Genomic DNA, 15,624 nt, shown 5'->3' on the forward strand with positions numbered 1-15,624 from the left:
ATGAGCTAGTAATTTAATTGCCCAGTATAAGAAAGATCAACACCCTAGAGAAAGATAACGGAATCCAGTGTCTCTACAACATACCATTCATAATATCCAATATAAAATTTAAAAAATTAGTAGACAAGAGAAGAGAAAAATGTGATCCATATCCAAGAGAAAAAAAGTCAATAGAAACCCACTCTGAGATGACTCAGATGTTGAAATTAACAGATGAGGATTTTAAAGCAGCTATTATGATAACTACACCCAAGAACTCCAAGGAAATGATCACTGGAATGAGCAAACATGGGCAATTCTCAGCAGAGAAATGAAAACCACAAGAATGAAATGGATATTCCAAAACTGAAAACTGCAATTTTCTGAAATGAAAGAATTCACTGACTGCGCGTAACAGATTAGAGATGTCAGAAGGACCAGTGAACTTGAAGATGGATCAATAGAGATTGATCTACCTGGTGAACAGAGAAAAAATACTGAAAGAGAAAAAAAGCCTGAGTAACCTATGGACAATATCAAGTGGTATATCATAGGTGCGCCTAGAGTCCAAGAATGAGGCATAAAAAAATATATGAAGAAATAAAAGGCCAAAAATTTCCCAAATTTGGTGAAAACTTCAACTTACATATTCAAAGGGATCAGCAAACCTGGAGCGGGATAAATAAAAAGCAAATCAAATCTAGGCAAGTCACAGTCAAACTGCTAAAAACCAAAGATAAAGAGACAGTCTGGAAATCAGCGAGAGGAAACAACCCATAACATACAAGGAATCAACAATAAGCTGACAGCTACATTCTAAACAGAAAAACAGAGGCCAGAAGACACTGGAATGACATTTTCAGAGTGCTGAAAGAAAAACTAATGGTCAACTCAGAATTCTATTCAGAGAAAATACTCTTCAGCAATAAAGGAGAAAGAAAGACTTTTCAGATAAACAGAAATTGAGAGATTTTATTGCCTACAAGAAAAAATAAAGTTCTAAAGGTTCTCTGGGCTGAAGGGAAATGACACTAGATGGAAACCTGAAGCTGTGGAAAAAAATGAAGATACTAGAAACGAAAAATACGAGGATAAATTTTAGAGTCCATTTATACATTTGAATTTCTTTATAACTGATTATTTAAAGCAAACATTTTAACACTGCACTGTGGGGTTTAAAACATCATAACAACATATGAAGGAAACCACATGACAACAGCAGTACACAGGACAGGGAACAGAAATGGAATTAAACTGTTGCAAGGTTCTTACATTTAATGTAAAGTTGTATGGACTCTAAATAGACTGTTATAAGTTAAAGATGCATGTTGTAATCCTCATAGAAACCACTAAAAGAAATGTATAGCTAAAAAGCTATGAGAAAAATTAAAATGGAACACTAAAAAAAAAAAAGACCAAAAAACCACAAAACATCACTTCAAACTACATTACAAAGCTATAGTAATCAAAACAGTATGGCCTTGGCATAAAAACAGGCACATAGATCAATGGGATAAATGGAGAGCCCAGAAATAAACACACACACATATGGCCATTAATTTACAACAAAGGAACCAAGAATACACAATGGGGAAAGGATAGTCTCTTCAATAAATGGTGATGGGAAACTGGACACATGCAAAAAAATGAAACTGGACCCCTATCTTACAACACACACAAAAATCAACTCAAAATGGATTAGAGACTTGAACGTTAAGACCTGAAACCATAAAACTCCTAGAAGAAAATATAGGTAAGCTCCTTGACATCAGTGGTGGCAATAATTTTTTTAATTTGACACCAAAGCAAAGGCAGCAAAAGCAAAAGTAAACAAACGGGATTACATCAAACTAAAAAGCTTCTGCAGAGCAAAAAGAAGTATTCACAATATGAAAAGGCAACCTATGGAATGGGAGAAAGTATTTGCAAATCATATAACTGATAAGGGATTAATATCCAAAATATATAAAGAACTCATACAACTCAACAGCAAAAACAAAAGCAAAAGCAAAATAATCGGTTTAAAAATGGGCAGAGGAATTTAAAGACTTTTTTTCCAAAGAAGACATATAAATGGACAACAGGTCCATGAAAAGGTGCTCAACATCACTAATCATCAGGGGCTTCAAACCAAAACTACAATAAGATATTACCTCACACTTGTCAGAATGGCTGTCATCAAAAAGACAAGCGATATCAAGTGTTGGTGAGGATGTGGAGAAAGGGGAACCCTTGTGCACTGTTGGTGGGAATGTAAATTGGTGCAGCCACTGTGGAGAACAGTATGGAGGGTCTTCAAAAATTAAAAGCAAAACTACCATATGATCCAGCAATTCCAAGGAAATAAAACCACTATCTTGAAGAGATGTCTGCACACCCCTGTTCACTGCAGCATTATTTACAATAGCCAAAACACAGAAGTGTATTCAAAAGCTGCTAAGACAGTAGATCTTAAAAAGTTCTCATCACAAGAAAAAATATTTGTCACTGTGTGAGGTGATGGGCGTTAACTAAACTTAGTGTGGTGATCACTTCACAATATATACATCTAGCAAATCATTATGTTGTACATCTCACACAGTGTTATATGTCAATTATATCTCAATAAACTGGAAAAAAATAAATTAATCAGGCAGGACAGTGGGAACGGAGGAATAAAAAGCACACAGGACAAATAGAGAACTTGGCCTATGAACACGGTTTTGGCTCCGCTACCATTATTAAATAGCTGGATGACCTTGAAAAAGACACTTAACCTCTTTCAACTTTAATATTTCCATCTGCACAACGAGAAGGACTAGGTTTTCAGCCTTCAAAGTACATCAGTATTATTGAAATGCAGATGTCCAGGCCCCACCCCTAGAAAAACAAAAATCTTTATTCAATTGTGGGTCGGGTCAAGGCATGGTCTTCTTTTAAATTCCCCAAGTGATTGTAATGAATAGCCAGATTAAGAATCGCTGGCACAATTAAATCCCCAGCACTAAACGAACCCAAGGCCATGATTTTATGCAACTGATTTTCTCTGTCACCTAGTAGCATTGCTATGAGCATTTGTGTATATGTTTAACTGTTTGGGATACACACACACAAGCACACATATATTTGAGTGGGTGCATTTTCTCACTCGACTGTCACATTCCTCACTTGTTCCATATAGTTCTACCATAATCTGGCTTCCCGCAGCTGCCCCTCTTCATTCCTTCCCAAAACAATGCCTCAATGTGGGTTCTTACCCACGTGAACAGCCTAATGTAAAGCAAATGCATAGTGTGTATTTTAGAAGGACTGCTTTTGATTTCTAAGCAGGTTAAAGGCTCTCTCTGATAAAGCTAGCACGTGGTTTGTCAGTTGTAAAATGCCCACATGAAAGCTAATTTCTTTCTTTTATTCCCTCCTCCCGCCTCATCTTCTTTTTCCCCCTGTGCCAGCAGACACTTTGGGTTTGAATTCAACAAGTTATCATGTAGTTTCTTTAGGGGCAAATACAATGCAAGATTCTGGTTTAATCTCAGCTGGGGGGGCAGATGTGAGTCCAGCAAACAGCTTGCTTAGGGGCAAGGGTGACCCCATTGTTTATGCATCTTGAACATCTGGATTGATGACCTTAGTTGGTTAAAATATGGTGTTGATGACATCGCCCTAACAGGCTCACCCACTGCCAATAAAGTGGACTCGACCAGCCCAGCTCCAGCAAAGACAGGACTGACAGCAGGTTTCGAGGCTGGCATTTGCAAAATCCAATAAGCACGTAACGCCGGTGCTCTTTCCCTTGTTTTGGATGGTTCACCTTGGGCAGGCCGTCAAACTGGAACCCCAGTTATTTTACCAGATGCCTGCAGCGTGGAGTCATTAAAGTTCTCATTGCTAAATCTCTGTTTTTCTTCTAAATTCTAGTACTCAAGGGACTGATAAGACTTCCTAGGTTGTGAAAGAAAAGAGAGAAGCCAGTTTTCTAAATACATAAATAAAAGCGTAAGTTGAACTCTTGCCCTGGTGCACAAACAATTTCAATTAGTTAAGCTTTCGATATTCTTCCTAGGTTTGCTGGGAGAGGCTCCCAAGAGGCTCTATTGGAGGGAGGCAGACAAAACACGAGACAGTTCATTGTTCTTGGAGCTGAAACGCTTCTTCACATTATTACTGGGCTCAGGAAAAGTCAGAATTCAACTGTCTTGGTACTGAATTGAGAAAAGTCTTACCTTCTCGCCGATCATTTCTGAGAACCCGCACTTTCTCAATTTTCCCCAAGAGTGCCCCGTCTTCCGCTAGGAAAAGAAAAGAAGCAAAGCTTTTGAACCTCAAGTTAACTAACGGAGGGCTCGGTGGGCAGGGACGGTGATTCTCCATCACCTTCGGGCTGGTGAGCCCCTCGGGGCATCAGAGAGGCACCCTCTTTCTGCGGCCCCTACTTCCGGCCTTTTCTCGAAACTCGTGCTTAGCACCCACAGCCCAGGAAGGCTGGCACCCAGGAGAAGGGCCAGACGGAGGGGGATGCTGGCGGGCGGGGGGGGGGGAGGAAATCCGTCTCTACTTACGGTCATTGCTGTAGTCATCCACCAAAATGATTTCTTTTATCAGGCGGGGTGGGCTTTTCTTAAGCACGCTGAGGAAAGGCAGAAAGATAAAGCTGCAGGCCTTTCAGGCTACGACTGGGGTGTGCAATTCTCATCCCTCGGCCCCTCTGGGGCTGCACAGTCAGGTGACCTGTCGGCACCCCCAAAGACAGCCCCGGCCCGGCTGCGCTGGGGACCCGGCCCTTGCTCAGCACCCCTGCTGGGGGACGTCCCCTGCCCGCAGAAGCGGCAACGGGTGGGCGACGGATGGTAGCTGCTGGCCTCACCTGACCACCGTCCTCAGCAAGGCCGACCTGGCTTCGTTGTGAAACGTGATCACCACGCTGGTGGCCGGCAGATCTACCCGCCACTGCTTCCGCTGACACCTGAAGGAGGAGGAAGAGCGACCTGAAAGACGAGCCCGGACCAGCCCCGGCCAGGCGCGCCCCGGACAGTGCGGGCAGGTGGCCCTGCAGGACGGGCGCTCGGGGTGGACCTGTCGTCTGCAGGGGGCCCTGGCCTATTCCCAGATACAGCGACCACGGGACATAAGGACACAGAAAAACACAACCAGAAGCAACATTTTAAAAGATGAGAGATTTCAGTGAAAAGTAACATATTGAGAACATCTTTCTAACATGTTGAAAAAAGAAAGGGTGTTTCAAAACAGTGAAATCCCATTTAGTCTCACATGCAGATACACCTCTATAGACGTGCTTTTCACGGTTCACAGTGGTTATTTCTGAGGGGTGGAACCAACTGTGCATGGCTGCTGTTTTCCCGTTTCCTACTTCGCCTGCGGCAAGCACGTGAACTGCCAGGATTCTTCCCAGAGTTGGGTGTGGCACCTGGCACTACCCCACTGACGGCTCCCCCGATCCCGGAATGCAGGACACACGCCCCTCACCTCGCCGGACCGCGTCCACACGACGTAGGTGACAGCGGTGCAGGCTGCTGTGAGCGAGGGAAGGATGGGTGGGCACCTGAGCCCGTCGGCTCCCCCTTCCACTTGCAGCAGTACTGAAAGAACCCAGGACCGCTCTGAAGAAAGTCGCTTCAGGCCTGCAAAACTACGGGCAGGTTACAACAGGCACTTGTCACGGCTGGTCCCTGCAGACAGACACAAGGCTGCCAGGGCCCTGAATGGCTGCTTGAAAACACAGGACGCTATAGCCCTAGGCTGAAGATAATGAGGCATCACCCACTAGGCGACAGAAAGGACCCGTAAAGGGAGACTGGGCTCTGCAGAACCCATCATTAAGGGACCCTTCGATCCCTTGAAGGCTCCATGAACTTGAAGAACATGCCAGCGTAGAGGTGACGCTCCAGAGAACCATGAGAGAACAAGACCCCTGGGCGGGCTTAACAGCTCGCGAGGACGTCTGTGAACAGTCGAATCGTGGCGTGAGTGCACTCAGGGAGTTACCAGGCTGGTGGTACTACTGAAGCCGGGAGGGGGAAGGGGTGGGACAGACAGCTAAAGTATCTTTGGCCTCTGGAAGCAGTTCTCAACCAGTCATTTTGTACCCAAGGTGGAGAGGGTGACGGCCTTGCCTGCAGTAGGGTAGGGACCACCAGCCGGCGCCCAGGACGTGGTCCCTCCAGGCTGCGCTCACCATCTGGGGGTCCCTGCACTGGTATCACTTCAGTGGTTTCCACTGGAGAAGCTGGAAAACCTTCCATGGGGCCAACACATTTTCAAGAACTTGTTTTACTACTTAGCTCTTAATGGAATTGACCACAGCTGTAAGTGATCTGCTCCCAGAATGAAAGGTATCTATCTTAAATGGGAAATCAGTAGGAAAAGGAGAAAGATTAAAAAAAAAAAATCTTTGATGCTCAGCTGCGCCTCAGAGGAAAACAGTCAACAGACACTGATTTTCCCTCGTGACTGGTAAAACTACTTCAGAGAGCAAATTTTGAAAATGAGCCAGAAAAGCAGCAAAATTAAAAAGCAATGAGGTCAGATCACAAAATGGGCTTCTTTTGTTTATGTTAGTTATATGGATAGCTGGATTTTAATTAACCATGAGAAAACAACATAATATACCAGTCGCTGTTGTTTGGGAAAAGAACGCATTCGGGTATTACTGTTGTTGATCATTGTAGCTCCTGACGGCTAAGTATTTAATGACAAGTAGATGGATAAGGCTGGGTTTTTTTGTTGTTGTTGTTGTTGTTTTTTAATTTCAAGAATTCGCCAATTGTTAGATTAAGGAAGTAATAAGGAAGACTCTGCAAGGTTCAACTGTAAACAAACTACCAACGAATGTCATTCCCAAGAACCCAATCTGTAATGCTAATGAAATAACAACCCCAGGATAGGACGCCCTCTGCAATCAGGCCCCAACCCACCCAGTGGCGAGGGCTGAGCTGAGCAGACAGCGCTGAAATGACTTGCTGAGCTCGGGCTGGAGCAGCCACGTGAGAATCAAAAGGAGAGAAGGAAGCATTTTTCAGGCTCAAATCATAGTAAACTCAGCCGATCCAATCAGGTCCTATTCTCTCATTTTCTGTTTCTCTGCAGGAAGCCTCGTCTCCCACGAGCACTTGGAATTCTCAAGGGGCTCTGGAAACATTTTTCAGAACACACAGGGCTGCTGCATTCACATCGTTTTATTAAAATTCCGTAACATAGGGCATCAGGCACCTAGTTTTGCTAGGAACTGGCAATCAGGAAATTTCAGAGGTATATCCCATTTCTAAGGTAAAGACGGATGACAAGTAAAGACTGAAGAGTATCTTATACCCCGTGAGTCTGAGTGTTATAGGTTAGTATATGAATTCAGATCCTAAGTCCATACACTGTGCCAAGATAAAAGGGGGGGGTGGTATTTGAAGAATTTCTTTAAAAAGAAACAGAATAAATCTTGCATGTAAAGAGCGCTGTCCCTGCCAAGCAGAATTCTCTGCTCCGGAGCTGGGGGAAGAACACCCGCCTGATACAGAAACCTGCCAGGGGAGCTGGCTGCCGGGGGCACCTTCATCCTTGAACTTCTTTGGGAACTGATAGAAGCTGGGGTTTATTTGGAGTCAGCGTCAAGGAGAGTCTGCAGTCAGTTCTGTTCTCCCTCCCGGACGATGCAGCTGAAGCAGCGTGATGCTGAAGATGGGCTTTGGGTCAAGTTCACTTGGGTTTCCAAGGGTCATTCTGGTGACTCCCTGTCCAGTAAAATGGGGACTTGAAAAAAACTGGACACAGTGATTTTTTAAAAAATCTCTAATTTAGCTTTAAATTTCTCTGAGACTAGATGGCCATCAAACCTGAATTCTGCATCAGCTGACGTCAAGTGCAGGGAGCTCCTGAGCCCTCGGGGTGCAGAACGAACCCGGGGAGGCTTGTCTCTGACGCAGGTGCTACACTTGCGGTTGGTCAAGACACTGGTGACACAATCAAACACACGTCCTCAGACTGGGAAGCTAGAGGCTCTGTTTAATACGGTGGAAGTTTGCTCCGTGGTGTGGAGAGGGGCACAGAAACACACCCTCTACCCCACGCCCCCAGGGTGCCTCCCCAGCCCCACCCCAGCTCATCTGGACTGTGGTAACCTTGGTAACTGAGTGATCTGAGGCACTTCATCCCTGTAAATCTTTTCTTTTTAACATGTTATTCTTCTTCTTTTTTTTTAATTAAAAAAAATTTTTTTTGACCTTACTGTGTGGCATGTGGGATCTTAGTTCCCCGACCAGGGATCGAACCCGTGCCCCCTGCAGTGGAAGCGCGGAGCCTTAACCACTGGACCACCGGGGAAGCCTGGCCCTTCCAATCTTGCCTGGTTGTTGGGACAATCAAATAGCGAAGAAGGACTCTGAATACTGGAAAGGTCCCTGTCATCCTCATGAGGGTTACCATATGCATGTGGCAGCTGTGTGCCGACGGTGCCTGTGGGGATTACCTAGGCATCTTTCCCACCCCTCTGAAGCCAGCAGGGTCCCCAGAGAGGGATGTGCAGACCCCACGACCCTAAGCATTCAATACCCAGCCCGTGTTCTGAACATGCTCTGGAGTCCCCCGTAGGAGGAAACCTCTGGCAAACGGGGACCCTGAGTGTCAGTCTCCACGGCAGCAACTGCTTACTGCGCACCCACAGCAGGTCTTCCCACCATGTCTCAGCTTCCCGGGAGACACCTCAAGGGGAGACACCAGGATCAGTCACGGTGTTTCAAGGTTCCGGTTGCTGTCATATGCATTTCTCTTTACAAATTATTAAACAGGCATTCTGGATTTTCATTCAGCCTATGATTTTAGTTTGAGTCTGCCCCTGAGAGAAAATTTACCTTTGATTTGCTGACAACAAAACAAAGCAAAGCAAAGCATGGGGGAAAAAAAAATAAACAAGCAAAAAAAAAAAAAAATGTATTTCCCTGGGTTGACAAGGATCAAGTCTTGGATCGTGATCAACTCAGTGTGGTAATGAATGTCCTGTGGCCTGTTGGGGAGAGAGGTAGCTGGCCTGTTTTTCTCAGGTCGTCACCCCCATCATCGTGGTTACGTGTGCAAGATATTTCAAACATAAAACCTAGAAGCTGTTATACAAGTGCCCATGCACCCTCCACTCAGCTTTTTCAAATCTTAATATTTTGCAACCTTGGCATTTGATGCAGATTTTTTTTTTAGCATGTTTCAAAGTTTTATTTTACTGTTATTGAGAGTGCCACAAAGAACTGTTTTTTTTTTGGCTGCGCTGGGTCTTCGTTGCGGCACGTGGGGTTCTTCATTGCGGTCTTCTCTCTAGTTGAGGCGTGCGGGCTCAGTAGTCGTGGCACGTGGGCTCAGTTGCCCTGCGGCATGGGGGATCTTAGTTCCCTGACTAGGGATCGAACCCACATCCCCTGCATTGGAAGGCAGATTCTTAACCACTGGACCACCGGGGAAGTCCCTGATTCAGATTTTAAAATGAAACAAAACCTGACGTGTAATAGCTGTAGTCCTGGTATGTCCTTCCCACCTCAAATCCCATCTTCACCAGCGGTAACCACTACCCTAAATTTGGTACATCAGTATTCCTATGTATGTCTTCAACGAACTACATGTGTACATCTTCACAAATAACATAGAGTGGTGTTCTGCGTATATTCAAAACGTGTATGGGTGACACTGCACTGTGGTTTGCCTTCTCCGCCTTTGGGAACGTACCTGTTCTGACACGCACGGCTCTATTTCATTCACACCCACTGCTGCACAGCCGTCCCTTGTAGGAACACACCACATCCAATCCCTTTCTGCGGATGGCCAATTTCTCTCTGTTAGGAGCAATGCAGCCACGGACACTGTCTTTTTACGTATGTGAGAAAGTTTCTCTGCGTCACTTGCCCACAGGTAGGACTACTAGATTTACTTGATTCAGCAAGCTGATCTCTGAAGGCTGTTCCCAGCTTCCTCTCATCCACAAGGGTTCACACTGTTCCATATTCTCACCATCTCTTGATAGCATCAGATTTTTACATTTTGCCCACCAGGTTGGTATGAAATAGCCTCTTATTGTTCTAATTTTCATTTCCCTGATTACTAGCGAGGGCACACATCTTTTCATGTGTTTATGAGCTGATTAGATAGTTTCTTCTGTTAATTGCCTGCTCATATTCTTGTCTACTTTCTGTTAGGTTTTTACCTCGTTATTATTTGATGATACGAATTTATATATCCTGGATAGTATCCTTTGTCAGCCATATGCACTGCAAAAATCTTCAAGTCTGTGGCAGATCCTGTAATTCTGTTTAAGATGCCTTCCGTCAAACATATTTTTAAATTTTGATTTCTCAAACTGTGGCCCTGGGGTAATGTTCAGAAAAAGGGTTTCTAACCTAAGGTCTCTAATATAATTTAGTAGATTTTCTTCCAAATACTTTCACTTTTACAAACGCTTTTAACATTTAGGTTACCCATCTACCTGCCTAGACATATTTGTATGAATGGTATGACTAAGTGATCTCATTTTTCCCCGTACGGTTAGTCTGTGGTCCCAGCGTCGTTTAACGGTTTACTACGTCATTGCCGACGTGTGCAGTCACTGCTGTCACACCACATTTTGTGTGTGTACACTGACCCCTGGTCCACCTCCGCTCTGTGCATCTCTCTGTACTCGTCCCCCACTGCTCTGGCTGTGGCTCTGAAGTACGCCTTCACATCTGACAGGCAAGCTGCTTCACCGGCGATTTGTGGCCATCTGCTTTTCCTTATGAATTTAAGGATCAGGTCTTTAAGCACTGCATGATACTGCACTGAATTGATAGATTAATTTGAAGGCAATTATTATAATAATTTCTTTATAATATTGAGTGTTTCTTTTTTTTTTTTTTAAGGTAGAATGGGACAATCTCTTTATTTATTTATTTATTTATTTTTTTTAAATTTATTTATTTTTTGGCTGTGTTGGGTCTTCGTTTCTGTGCGAGGGCTTTCTCTAGTTGCGGCGAGCGGGGTCCACTCTTCATCGCGGTGCGCGGGCCTCTCACCATCGCGGCCTCTCTTGTTGCGGAGCACAGGCTCCAGACGCGCATGCTCAGTAGTTGTGGCTCACGGGCCCAGCTGCTCCGTGGCACGTGGGATCTTCCCAGACCAGGGCTCGAACCCGTGTCCCCTGCATTGGCAGGCAGACTCTCAACCGCTGCGCCACCAGGGAAGCCCGAGTGTTTTTTTTTTAACGTCCTTCAGTTATGTTTTGTAATTATCTCATTTTCTCCAGAAAAGCCTTACGCACCTTGTGTCGCGTTTGCGCTTAAGAACCTCACAGCTCTGTGGCTGCAGGGCACGGGGTCTCTCCTCTCACATTTGCTCAGGCCACTACTGGCCCTGGCTTGCGTCTGTGGACCCCGCACTCAGCAACCTCACTGAGCTCTCTTAGTTCTGAGAATTTGTAGGTTCTCTTGGATTTTTCCACTCATCAATCCATCCGCATTTTGTCCTTTGCTTTACACTTCTTCTACCTCTGCGGTCCTTGTCTTCATAGGGCACTGCTCACGGCCTGCAACACACCATGCAATAAAAAAGGTGGTAGAGAACACCCTTGCCCTGGTCCCATCTTCAAGGTGAATGCAATTAGATTTTCAGGAAGTGTAATGTTTGCCATAGATGTTTTACAGACACCTTTAATCAGGTTAAGGAAATTCCCTTACAAGTGCTGAATTTTATGATTTTTTTTTTCCCTTGCATCTATGAGGGGGATCATATAGCTTTTCTCCTTTAATCCGTTGAGAAAGAGTAGTGTTTTAATATATCTCCTGCTGTTCTATCATTCTTGCATTCCTAAAATAAACTCTACTTGGCTATGGTTTTTTTTTAAAAAATAGAGCTATGTTAGACATGCTAGTATTTGGCTTCGAATTTTTTCAATCTATAACCATAACAGTAATCGATCTACAATTTTCTGTTCTTCTACTTTCTTTTTGCAGTTTCACAGCAAGGTACTCCTGCTCTCAAGAAGCAAACAGGGCAGCTTTCCCTCTTTTTCTAGAAATTCTCTAAAATAGTCTGTGTTCTATGCAAACCCACTTGAGCCTTGTGAATCCGGGGAAGGCAAACTTTTTATTGCTGAAAAGGTCTTTCATGGCTTGTATGTATTCATATTTTTCTATTTCTTGAATGACTCTGGTAATTTTCATGTTCCTAGAAAATTAAGCATTCCATATAAGTTTTTAAATGTATTATATTTGCATAAAAGTGTGCTTACAATTTTCTTACCATCTTTACAAACTCAATCTATAGTTGTATTTGCTCTTTTATTCCTGATATTATTTATAATTGATTAATTAATTAATTTTTGGCTGCGTTGGGTCTTTGTTGCTGCACGCGGGCTTTCTCTAGTTGCGGCGAGTGGGGCTGCTCTTCGTTGCGGTGAGTGGGCTTCTCACTGTGGTGGCTTCTCTTGCTGCAGAGCATGGGCTCTAGGCGAGTGGGCTTCAGTAGTTGTGGCACGTGGGCTCAGTAGTTGTGGCTCACGGGCTCTAGAGCGCAGGCTCAGTAGTTATGGTGCACGGGCTCAGTTGCTCTGCGGCACATGGGATCTTCCCGGACAAGGGCTCGAACCTGTGTCCCCTGCATTGGCAGGTGGATTCTTAACCACTGAGCCACCAGGGAAGCCTTCCTGATATTTTTCAATTGTAGTTTTTATTTTTATCAGTATTCTTAGAGATTTCTAATTTTTGAAAATCAAGCTTTATATTATCCTCTTATTGTTTCTTATTTTTCTAGTTCATTAATCTTTTCTTTTTCCTTCATTATTTCCTTCCTTCTATTTTGAGGTTTACCCTGGTTTTTTGTTTTTTTTGTAACTTCTTGATTCACAGAGCTGCCCTACGGCTTTAAATCCAACTGAATTCGATCACTGGAGAAACAAAGGCAGTTCTGTGCTCAGCAGAGAGGAGGGTAGGGTGAACCGGGGAGAGGTGCCAGTAGGTGTAATGAGTAGCTTTAACTCTGGGAAGGAGCCACGTGGCACCTGCCTCTGCCCTGCACCAAGGTACACACGTAGGGCGGTGCCCGGGCAGATGGACGGCAAAGAGAGCTCTGGGCTGCTCTGCCCTCGGTCTCGCCAGCAGACCCAGCACCTGAGAAGGTGCCAGTCTCCACGTGCACCCTCAGTCCAGGGGAGACAAACCAAAAGGGCTCGTGTGGGGGTCAAGCTCAGACGGCAGGGCCAGGAGCATTCAAAAGCCAGAAGAGGGCTTCCCGGGTGGTGCAGTGGTTAGGAATCCGCCTGCCAGTGCAGGGGACACGGGTTTGAGTCCTGGTCCGGGAAGATCCCACATGCCGCGGAGCAACTAAGCCCGTGCGCCACAACTACTGAGCCTGCGCTCTAGAGCCCGCGAGCCACAACTACTGAGCCCGCGTGCCACAACTACTGAGCCTGCATGCCACAACTACTGATCCTGCATGCCACAACTACTGAGCCCGTGTGCCACAACTGAGCCCGCATGCCGCAACTACTGAGCCCTCACGCCTGGAGCCCGTGCTCCGCAACAAGAGAAACCACCGCAATGAGAAGCCCGCGCACCACAACGAAGAGTAGCCCCCGCTCGCCGCAACTAGAGAAAGCCCGCATGCAGCAACGAAGACCCAATGCAGCCAAAAATAAAATAAATTAAAATTAAAAAAAAGAACCGATCAAAGTAGACTGTGACTTCTCAGGCCCTCTGCCCCCTGCTTGTGCATGGAGGTGTGTGCAGGGGTGCTACCGCACAGGGACCCTGGGATGCAGGCTCTGAACAGCAGGTTACCCAGACGAGGCCCCGAATGCACCTTCTGTTCCCTTGTCCTCACCCCCGGGGAGTGCTGCCATGAGTTCCTTTTCAGAGGAAGAAAGGGGCAGGTCTGCTGTCTGAGTGACCGTGGCCTGGTAGCCGGACACAGCTGTCCCCACGGGAGGTGGAACTTCCCATACAAGCTGCGCAGCCGGGGGGCACCCCCCGTCTGTAGCCAATCGTGGGCTGGGCACACTCCTCACCAGGGAACGCCCTGCTGTGGCAGCTGCCCTGGCATGGACTCACGGTCACCACAAAGCTCAGACAGTTAGTGAGTGCCAGGCTCTCCCAAGAGCATACTATTAACATGCAGACGCCTGGGCTCTGCCCACGTAAGTAGGTCTGGGTGATGCCTGGGGATCTGAGTTTTAGAAGCTCCCTCCCTGTGCTGCACCCCTCAAGCCCTCCCCCCTAGAGAGTCGGGCCTAAGGCCTTTGAATAAGGCCCCAGCACTCAGGGCCCTTTGGAAGAAGATCAAGCCATAGCTGGAGGCTGGATTCACAGCAAAGGGGGCCGTGCACCTGAAACGGGCCATCCCTCCCTGCTCTTCCGAGCAGGAAGAGTCCTCAGAGCCTCAATCTCAGGTACCTCTGCTCCGACACAAGGAAAAACAAGGGGTCAGTTTCACACTGCCATCTCCATGGGGCGTTTGCTCTGGAGGGTCTGGGGAGGTTGGGCGGGCCGGGGGATAAAATGGGGGTTGGAAATGGAATTAAAATTTTAAAAAAGCAGGAAGGAAAAAAAAGAAGGCTAACAGCTGTTGTATAATGTTCATTGAATTAAAATACACTCTTAATAATCCTTCAAACAGTGATAATGACATAATATTCCACCTAATCAACTAATTTCTGATCAGTCCTAAATAGCTAAAGAGCTTATTCTACAGAGGTCTTTTAAAATGGAAGAGAACCAAATCCTAAGAGATTTTAAAACCTCTGCGGGACCCATCTGCAATTAAGCTTCTTAAAAATCCAGTTGGCAGGAGATTTGAGTAAGCCCCAGGAATCGCGGCAGGTCTGTCTCACTCTGAAATTCTCGGTCTGAAGCCGCGTTCTGGTGCCCTGCGCTGTGTCTGACACAGGAGTGTCTTCTTAAACCAAGGACCTACCCTTCCCGAGACACCAGAAACAGGAGCCTGTCGTATTTTCTGCTCTCCCTTTGAAGCCCTCCGATCCCCTGGAAGAGCCAAGGGCTCCAGAGGCAAAAAGGGCAGCGGACAGTCCCGAGCACGGGCTCACGGCCGCGCAGTCACTGCAGCACCAACCACGGAAAACACACACCGCCCTGAACACACAGGGTCCTCCCCCCGCCCCGAGGGGGCGGACGGCAGGTTTCCACTTGCTGCTTTCAGCCAGCACCTTCTGGTGAAAGAGAGCTGTTTTCTCCTTCAACAAGCATCACCTGCCCTTTTGCCTCCAGTTTTGCAGACACTAAATTTTAACTGAAAACTTTTTCAAGAGGCAAGGGCTATTGAATGTTGTGAAAATAACAGCCGTGGATGAGGCCATCTGAACTTCCTAATCCCTCCAAGCTCACTTCAGGCAGGACCTCTGGCTCATGGCCGGGGGTGGGGGCCAGTACAGAGAGAGGCCACCTGGTGCTTGAGCCTCTCATCCCGCCTGATGCCGGGAGCCGCCCTCTCGGGACGGTGAGAGCCGCGGGTCCCTGCCCCCCGCCCACAGACCCGGGGCATCTCCCGGAGCCTCAGTCTCCCTTCTGGGCCGCGCACTCGGGTTTCCAAGCTGCTCTCTGCACTGCTCTGTGAAGAGACGTGCTCCCTGCTGTCTCAACAGAGCCTCTCTGCCCTGTGTCCTTCTCTTTCAGTCCTCCCTGCAAATTCGAGTCAAAT

The 15,624-nt window shown here is 46.3% G+C and overlaps 1 protein-coding gene across 2 annotated transcripts in view; it reads right to left on the minus strand.

Annotated features, from left to right (window-relative positions):
* GALNT2 (polypeptide N-acetylgalactosaminyltransferase 2) overlaps nucleotides 1-15,624 on the minus strand; it is a 178,986-nt gene that overhangs the window by 31,807 nt on the left and 131,555 nt on the right. For both annotated transcript variants that reach the window (XM_036828111.1, XM_036828112.1), the window contains exons 4-6: nucleotides 4,823-4,921; nucleotides 4,518-4,585; nucleotides 4,182-4,247 (exon numbers count right to left, since the gene is read on the minus strand). In XM_036828111.1, coding sequence (XP_036684006.1) covers nucleotides 4,182-4,247; nucleotides 4,518-4,585; nucleotides 4,823-4,921 — 233 coding nt within the window. The remainder of the gene's footprint in view (nucleotides 1-4,181; nucleotides 4,248-4,517; nucleotides 4,586-4,822; nucleotides 4,922-15,624) is intronic.

The sequence above is a fragment of the Balaenoptera musculus genome, chromosome 16 (genome assembly GCF_009873245.2).
Source record: "Balaenoptera musculus isolate JJ_BM4_2016_0621 chromosome 16, mBalMus1.pri.v3, whole genome shotgun sequence".
In the NCBI taxonomy this organism is placed as follows: Eukaryota; Metazoa; Chordata; class Mammalia; order Artiodactyla; family Balaenopteridae; genus Balaenoptera; species Balaenoptera musculus.